Source organism: Coccinella septempunctata, chromosome 3, assembly GCF_907165205.1.
Source record: "Coccinella septempunctata chromosome 3, icCocSept1.1, whole genome shotgun sequence".
Taxonomy (NCBI): domain Eukaryota; kingdom Metazoa; phylum Arthropoda; class Insecta; order Coleoptera; family Coccinellidae; genus Coccinella; species Coccinella septempunctata.
Genome location: NC_058191.1, coordinates 41,988,895 through 41,997,340, shown reverse-complemented (window position 1 = coordinate 41,997,340; position 8,446 = coordinate 41,988,895). Strand labels below are relative to the sequence as shown.

The 8,446-nt window shown below is 36.7% G+C and overlaps 3 protein-coding genes across 3 annotated transcripts; 1 reads left to right on the top strand and 2 right to left on the bottom strand.

Moving 5' to 3' along the window:
* Nucleotides 1-3,562: 3,562 nt before the first annotated feature.
* On the bottom strand, nt 3,563-6,057 carry LOC123310155 (transmembrane protein 165). Its single transcript, XM_044893563.1, has 6 exons — nt 5,726-6,057; nt 5,460-5,673; nt 5,230-5,405; nt 5,007-5,180; nt 3,839-3,944; nt 3,563-3,778 (listed from the first exon to the last, which is right to left on the bottom strand). Exons 1-6 carry the CDS (start codon nt 5,834-5,836, stop codon nt 3,705-3,707), a joined length of 855 nt encoding a protein of 284 aa, XP_044749498.1. The 5' UTR covers nt 5,837-6,057; the 3' UTR covers nt 3,563-3,704.
* A 287-nt stretch (nt 6,058-6,344) lies between these two features.
* Nucleotides 6,345-7,244, bottom strand: LOC123310156. Its single transcript, XM_044893564.1, has one exon. It carries the CDS (start codon nt 7,094-7,096, stop codon nt 6,380-6,382), a length of 717 nt encoding a protein of 238 aa, XP_044749499.1. The 5' UTR covers nt 7,097-7,244; the 3' UTR covers nt 6,345-6,379.
* A 110-nt stretch (nt 7,245-7,354) lies between these two features.
* On the top strand, nt 7,355-8,438 carry LOC123309884. Its single transcript, XM_044893183.1, has 2 exons — nt 7,355-7,859; nt 7,993-8,438. The coding sequence occupies exons 1-2, from the start codon at nt 7,539-7,541 to the stop codon at nt 8,371-8,373; spliced, it is 702 nt and encodes a 233-aa protein (XP_044749118.1). The 5' UTR covers nt 7,355-7,538; the 3' UTR covers nt 8,374-8,438.
* Nucleotides 8,439-8,446: the final 8 nt, after the last annotated feature.

Here is an 8,446-nt window from a genome sequence, read left to right as displayed (position 1 = left end):
TGATGGCTAAGAAAGTTAGGTTTATTATAAAAACTGTACTACTCTGCTCTTCCCCTTATATATAGATTCTTCATGACGATCTCCTCATTTTCATTTATAGATAGATGAAAAGTTGCTTATTTTCTGGCATTGTTCCTCAAAATAATAAGAAAAAAAAAATTAAACATAATTTTGTATGATTTTCGAGTTATTCAACTACCACACGTGTTTCGCTCTCCCAGTATACTCTTCAGGGGGTAAAGGTAAACTCAAAAACGATCTTCCTTCATTCAAATTTGAGGGGAGGGATTCTCCATGCACAATTCCATATGTTCGTTATTAAAAATAATGAGCCAAAAAGAGCGAAAACTCTCTATTATACTAAATCAATTTTTCCGAGTATTTTCCGTTCGTAATGCCAAATTAATAAGTGAGCTCCTCCATTCAGAACTGAATCGTCTCAGAATAACCGCAATATCTGGGAAATCCCCATCAGAATTGATTAAATTTGGACGGAGTTGATATCATGATTGTTCGAGAACTTTTTCATCCATAATTAAGCCATCCTTCTGCTGAATAAGGGCCCCATTAAAATTAATACAGCCCAAAAAGGGTACAATAGGAAGCACGCTACTTCGTTGGGACAAACAGTAACCAATTAAGAAAAGCATGGCAATATTTCCCTTTTATCATTAAATTCTGAAGATTAATACAATCGTTGCTATTATACCGGAACGTCTATTGACAATAAGCTTCTTGATGTACGTCCTGTACTCTGGAAATGGAACATTAATGAATGATGTTTGGCGTGAAATGATGATGAATTCTTGGAAGTGACACTTTGATGTCCAAAAGCTCCCAAATAGCAATTCATAATACGCTCTGGAATAAGTTTGTTAGCCGATATTCCAAGGATAAACCCTTTAGAATCGAGGAATAACTTCAACATGTACCTATTGCTCGAATGTGCTCAGTAAAATAAATTTTTTAATCCTAGGAACCATATGAAATCTCAAGAATTATGTGTAAAATTAAACAGAGTTGCATTCGTCCAAAGTACCCAATTTTTCGAAAAGCGTAACAAAACGGCGTAGCAGAAAAGCACAGTTAAAAAATGGGCAATTATGACCATAGCAAACTTTCAACAAAATTGCTAAAAAAGTAGTTGAAAAAGTAATTCATCCTGAGTCGATGATTTCTAATGTCACTTTTTACAGATTCGTTAGGGTCTAGTTTCATTATTCATCTAGAAATATCGTATCATTTTCATGTTTCTAGACAGATGCCCATCTTGTCACTAATATCGTCAAAATCTTTCAGTTGAGTGGGATAATTCGAAAGTCCTCAAAGAAAAAATTATCGGAGCAAATCAACAGTGCATCTCGATATCCCGTCAATGAAAATATTGTCCCACCGATCCCGATAAAAGACAAATTTATCCCGACATCTTTTGAAGATGGGACGAGGTGATCCAAGGAAAACAAGGTTTAGATGAGTCCTAATTTAGATCACAGCGCTCTGTTTCGCTCTTTCCTTCGCGTCCTTTCCTCTCGTTTCTAAGTTTATTCGAAAAACGTGGCAGAACAGGTGGAAGTTTCGACAAATTTGGATTATGGTTTTTTTTAAATTGATCTCATACTTTTTCGAGTTCACCATTATAATCTCCACTCGTGGTGAGGGTATAAAATTGAATATCTTAAAATGCCTCTAAATTCGAAAACTTTGCGACCTCCAAATCAACTCATATTGTAGAGTAGAGAATTGGAGAACATTCTCACCACAAACAAATATATTTCAAAGAAAGGGTAGGCAGTAAACTGATTCAACCCTGAATTCAGAAGAACATTTCTTTCAGCTCATCCATACAATCATACTACGCAAATACACCTTATCAATCATGTGATAATAAAGAGGAAAAAATAACAAAATAACAGTCTCAGAGTGATAGCTGATTATGGGGATTTCACACAGGTTAGATTTAAGTCTTACTTCATATTGCCTTGAATTCCATACAAAAACCCTGGGTTTCATTGTGAGGAATATCTCAGCATTTGCAAGAGGTTTCAATTTAAAGAAATTTGCAGCTGAAATACATCGAATGCTTTGTAGAACTTTATGGTGACAATGCTCCAACTGTGAAATCATGTAGGGAATGCTTTCGACGAAAATCCGAGCCAAACACAAGAAGTGTTTGTAGAATCGTCTTGGCAGACTGAATAAAGTATTTCCATACAATTGAAATACACTAGAATCGCTCATAAGCAAGGAAATCAAGTGCCACAGGATCTTAACAATGATACGTTGATATACCTCGTATATCTGTCCTGAAATATCAGAAAAATGCATTGAATTTATCATTAAAATCACTTGGGATGAGTGCATCCGCCATTTTGCTTCCACCAAATGAATCATTATAAGTTCTTCGTCGTAACTACGACTGTAACTCAAATGCCTTGAATTTAGGCATTCGTCTTGTTTAGTAGGACTCTAATTAAGATGAAGAAGTCTTAGTTAGATTGAAGAAAACCATAATAACTTTAAAATCTAAGCTATGACTTATGAGTCTATTTGGTATCCAAATTTCCCAACTAAAAGTGATAGTCACATCTCCATTAGTAAGACTGACAATCTGACGCACAGATCTTTCTCATATATTGGTTCCTGGTTCCTCCAAGTTTCAATATAATGGAGAATAGATCGAAGAAAAAATTTCATAAATTATAATCCTATGCAATGTGAAAACAGCAATTTTTTCCGGAAACGGCAGGTCCACACTTCTTCTTCACTTTTCAATTTCCTCAAACAGGTCGAGCGGACGAAAAATATCCGAACACATGCCCTTCAGTTTCGGTATTTACTTAAGAAAATTGAGGATGTGGCAGTTGGCACGTACACACACACGTTCCCGGTTTCCCTATTATTCTTTAAATATCCCTATTCAATCTTGGCGATGCAGATTTCTCGACCTGCTGGATACATTTAAGGAATTGAAAATCAACCGCTAACAGGATTTAATCAAGTTGAGAGACGCTTCGCGAATTTTTCTCAACTCTTTTTTCTGGGATAACAGAGAAGGAAAGTGGATTTACATATGTAATGTTTGGGAGGTAGGTTCTTACGGATCCGGTGATGTGTTCGTGGGCTCTGGACCAAGAAGGGTTTCATGGCTCTCATTACTTCATCATTTCGAAGATGGGTCGAGCGTTTCGCAGAAGGTTACGATGGTTACGAAGGGATTATTTGGGAAGTGTGTCAAGTACGCGGAGATGCAAGGAAATAAAGGCTTAAATATTTGCAGATTTTGCAATTTAATGATAAGAATCTCGTGATAATCTGTCGCAGGAATTTGAAACATTCTTTTTTCTACCTCAGAGGTAAGGCAGTGAAATTTTCGTTCTGATGCCGTTTTGCGCATGATGCTTCGATGGTGCTTCAGACCGCACTTTATGCACCGGCTGTATACTCTGTTAGCGTGAACTGAATGCCAGTAAAACTGCATCATTTTTCATTTTTGATTCAAGCAGGAAAGACTATTCCTACCTATTTGTTGTTAATTTGTAAGGAGGGGTAAAAAAACGACAACTAAAAAATATCAATTTATTTACATCTTCACTTTTTCTTATACAAGTATGTACTTCGATACAATGAGGCAAAATTTCTCAAATCTATCGTGAATACTATTTCACATATTTGAAGGTCACAAAATGACGTATATATTTTAAGTATTATCCACCATAGGGGTCAATAAATAATGCGGAAAACGCGAAAAGTAAGAATACAACTCCTCCAATGATGGTCACTGAAAAAAAAAAAAAAAAACAGTCATTATGATAAATGGCACTGGAAAACTTGGTCTTACCAGTTCGAACTGATATCTTTTGAGCAATCATTTTGCCACCAAGTACTGCCATGCCTGTACAAATGCTGTGCCCCAAAATTCCGCCCACTATCACTCCATAAACATCCTGTAATAGAATTTCGTCTTCAGAAAAATTAAAATGTGCAAATACCCGATTTTTTAGAAAATATTAAGAAATGAAGTATATAATATGATTTTTTGGCTATGAATGTTGCATAGCTTTCCTTCTTTGATCAAAATATTTGTCGAAAAGTCAAAAGATAGGTTGGAAATTCTGTGAATCCTGACGTGAAAAAGAATGGAAATGGAATATTGCAGATTCATAGACAATTAGACAAATTTATGTTGCAGATGTTAGTTTGAGCGCCTAAGAATTGAGCGGAAGCAGAGTGATATTTCTATTACGTCACTTCTCGATCTACGAGCGGAAAATCAGGAAAATTTAAGAGTCTTCAAATTTTTTGAATGGAAATCGACTAATATCTTTGCCGACTAAAGTTTTCGAAAAACAAATTCGAAATTTCACAAGTCATCAGGAGAAACTATAGAATTTACGGGATTCCGCTAACTTCATGTTATACTACTACTACTACCGATTAGGCTTTCGAAATGACGTGAAGATAGCTCGAGAACGGCTCAGACATGGGCGTAACATACGTCTGGGTATTCACATTGAAAATGACCAGTGACGTGTCGTTTTCGCATCTTTCGGGGATTTTTCGATTCTAACGGATTTTATCGCATTTTTTCGAGCGAGAGAACATAAAGATTGCACAATAGTGATAGATGGTTCTATCGGCATATTTAAGACAGGATTATTTGACGGGTTTTCGTGTTTTGTTTTTTTCAACGGGGATAAAAATGCAAATTATTTCATTTTGACGAGTTGCATTTACTAAAAAAGTGTATAAACCAATAAAACAATATTTACTGACATGGTGCATCTACTGGCAACTAGTAACAACTATTTTGAGTTCATAACTGTTATTAAGCCCACAATATCAGTTATCTGAGGAATATAAATTTGTTTAAATATCAAATCTCTGTGTTTGACAAGCTTATGATGTTATCGGAATTAAGAACGACCTAGATAAGTCAAAAACCTCCTCGCATAATGAATTTAAATATTTACTTCCTGATTTTTATAAAACATAAGATGATTATTTACCTCTCTTGCACCCAATAAGATAGTGGTTAGCTGCGACCTATCGCCCCATTCTGCTAAAAATGTGAGGGTAAAAGACTGCATCAGAATCCGTGATGTTGCTAGGAGAGCACTTTTTGGTTTCGTTTTTTTCTGACCACCCAATTCAGGGTCTGGTAACATGGCTTGTTTTTCATACTGAAAAATATACGAATCAGAGAAAACAACGAAAAAAACTGAAACATACTTCTTCGTCTTGCTTCCTTAAGTCAGACTGAACTTCATCCAGTTCTCCTTGCCCCTCTGTAGGAGACATGTAGTAACCTTCCTTCAACATCTTCAAGCCAAAAATAGCAAATAATGCCGTGCTAATGTAGAAGGTATAAATTCTAGGAACTACATTCACTAACCAACCGAAAACAGCTGGAAGTATCTGTTTTAATTTCAATTATCTCAAGAATCCTTGAGTTAACTCACCTGACAAAACAGTCATCAAAGCTAAAGCTCCAATAGCTCCGCTGAAAACTGTTAACCTTGGATGCCTCATGGCCATTATAGCTGCAATAAAAAACGTTTTGTCCCCAATCTCTGATACTAATATCACGGAAAAGGAGGCCAAGAAGGCATGTATGAAACCAAGGTTTTCAATTTCCAGAAATTTGAATTTGTTCGCTGGTTCATCGTTTGTGTCCTGTGAAGAAATGATTGTCAAAATGTTCTTTTTAATTTCATCTGTTTATTACCTTACTACCCTCCACTTCAATTGGTTCATCTTCTGCTGTCGCAATAGGTAAAATCACGCAAGCAAAATATATTACAGAAAATATAAAAGAAAGAACGGATTCTTTGTTCATATTTACAATATTTCCTACACTAGCTGTACAAATAATACTCAATTAATTGGAAATAATTAGAAAAATGTGGGTTATGAATTTCAAATGAGGTAGTTCCAATGAGATACGATCATTTTCTGTTACAGATAGACATACTTGAACGAAATTACATTGTTTTCTATCTGTTATCTTGGAGTTAACGAGCTACACAGCTGACGACTTAAAGATTTATTCTAACCTCAAAATATACGTCAACCTGACAACAAACGTGTGTTCAGGAGTGTCCAAATCCAAAGATTTCGTCGATATTCCGGATCGCAGTGCCCTCTAGCAAAAGAACATTGAACTACTCAGAACAGTCCTGTAGGTACATACCAATTTCTTTCAGATTGAGATTCAGGAAAACTAGATATTGATCCTGAGTTTAATTATATTAGGTTTCATCAGGGATATTGGGGATTTTTCATTTCACTTCTCGATATGGGCTTCTGGAATTCATCAAAACCAAGTAAATGTGGAATTAGTTTTAATGTTTAACAATCGAACAATTCTTTTTCGATTTATTCAGTTGAAAAACTTCGCTGTGCGATTAAAATTTTTGTAATCTATTGTATGCTGGTTGGTATATGCTTCAGACAAAGAGACCAAAGCATAATACATTTTCTCTGGGTCAGCATCAGGCCAAATTCCAGTTTCTCTTCTTGGTCTCTTCTTTCCTCCATTATTCTTCCTGGTTCTCGTAGGTTTTGTTCTCCTAGGTCTACTCGTTCTTTTTCTAGCTATTTGTTTCTTCAAAATGGCGGCCATCATCTGCATGTTAGCCATCTGGGTCATTTGGTCCATATGTTTGCTCTTTATGGCTTGTACGATAAGGCATAAAAGATAGCCACCAAAGGCCAGGAAGGCCAAGGCTGTGACAGCTAGTTGAAAAAAGTTTTTCACATCCTTACCGCCCTTTTTATGATCGTGCTCATCGTACTCGTAATGCTCGTGCTCGTGTTCATAGCCTCCCCTGCTGGGGTTTTTCAGTCTGAGAGCCACAGGCCCGGGGAAATCTATCCTGCTTTCTGCTGAGTCATCCGTCAGATTTTCGTCATTTATTTCGAAAGATCTCTGCACCAATAACAGCCTTTCCAATGGCAACTCACTCAAAGCTTTGACATCTTCGGATGTCGAAAAATGTTGGGTGTTTGAATTATGGACGAAGATTACACAGAAAAGTAGTGGTATGAGCATGTTTACTTCTTCGAGACAAGGTTTTACAATGGCAATGTGCCTCATCACCAGAAAATGTACCTAGTCTTGTTCCAGACGATCGTTAAATCGAACAAGTTTCACGCCAAGATGAATGAGAAGATGGAGCTGTTTAGGTAGTGAATTATGAGATAACTGTAATTTTAATGGAGGTGCAGTCGGCCATATCAAGATTTTTTCAGTTCCGATAAACGGAGGTGATCTATATTACAAAAAAATTTGACTCTTTGCTTCGAATTCATTAAATGTTTGTCCAAATGTACGTATTTTATTGTCGTTAAACAGAATCATTTATCATGTATCAAGGCGGATGAATAATGATCAAAAAATAATTTCCACGTAACTTGTACCTAGTTCCCCTTTCGATAATTTCGGAAATTATATCACCAAGCCAAGCGGTCCACACCGTTCCAAATCCACACATGACAAACCAAGCATTCAGTATTCTCGCGCATCTAAAACACTCAACATGATCTTCAGGATCGTCTTCATCTTCCTACTTTTTTGTGCCACCGTGTATCCGCAGAAAATCAGGGAAAGCCGAACAATGGGAATGTTCGGGAAGATCAGATCTGGTTTGGAGATGGCCGGCAAGTTTCTCGGACTTGATACCGCTAAAGGAGTGGCCGAGCTGGTCAGCAACGCTTTTGGTAAGAACGACCACAGGAAGGAAGACAATGAGGAGGGTGCGGGAGGTAATATATTCTCGGGGTTCCTGAGGATGCTGGGGTTCGATGCTAGGAGGATAGGGGCCATAGCTGTCAATTCTATCGTGTTTATAGCTCAACTGGTGAGTCCTCTTATATATAATATGGTATATTCGACGAGGATATAGATTTGTATTGAATGAAGTGTGCTTTTTTGAAGAAAAACCACAATAAAATAGTACTTTTAGAATATCTATTTCACTATTTCTTTTTCAGATTGGTAAATCTTTGGCGAGATCAAAACCCTTCCTTGTATCGGAAGTGAAGAAACTCCCAAATGGTTCTCCTTTGGATTGGGTCATAGAAAAACCGGAAGTGAAATCCAAAATGTCATACATGGTGAACCCAGAGCTACCAAACGATATTGTTGAATATATCAAGGAAAGATCCTTGGATGAAAACACGGATTGTATCCAACTCTTGATATGTAAAAGTGCTCCTTTCATTTGGGGTATGCAGAGGTCTTTGACAGGAGAAAACTCGACAGTTGGGGGTATATCTGCCCTTTTTCAACACTTACCATCAACAGAAGAGTTTTTGACGAATGGTGAGAGGTGTGAGAAGCAACATCCGTATTGTTTCCTAGACGTATATTGAAGTTGTTCTCAAAATAATTCCTTAAATCGAAAATACCTCAAACAAGTGTGAATTGCATAAAAATAGGAGAAAT

Bases quoted from the DNA above. Each gene is read 5' to 3' on its own strand.
- LOC123310155 (XM_044893563.1), bottom strand. From the start codon at position 5,836: ATGAACAAAGAATCCGTTCTTTCTTTTATATTTTCTGTAATATATTTT. The intron at 5,181-5,229 runs GTATGTTTCAGT...TATATTTTTCAG, and splicing joins TAAGGAAGCAAGACGAAGAA to TATGAAAAACAAGCCATGTT. The intron at 3,779-3,838 runs GTAAGACCAAGT...TTTTTTTTTCAG, and splicing joins AAAGATATCAGTTCGAACTG to TGACCATCATTGGAGGAGTT.
- LOC123310156 (XM_044893564.1), bottom strand. From the start codon at position 7,096: ATGAGGCACATTGCCATTGTAAAACCTTGTCTCGAAGAAGTAAACATG.
- LOC123309884 (XM_044893183.1), top strand. From the start codon at position 7,539: ATGATCTTCAGGATCGTCTTCATCTTCCTACTTTTTTGTGCCACCGTG. The intron at 7,860-7,992 runs GTGAGTCCTCTT...TTTCTTTTTCAG, and splicing joins TCGTGTTTATAGCTCAACTG to ATTGGTAAATCTTTGGCGAG.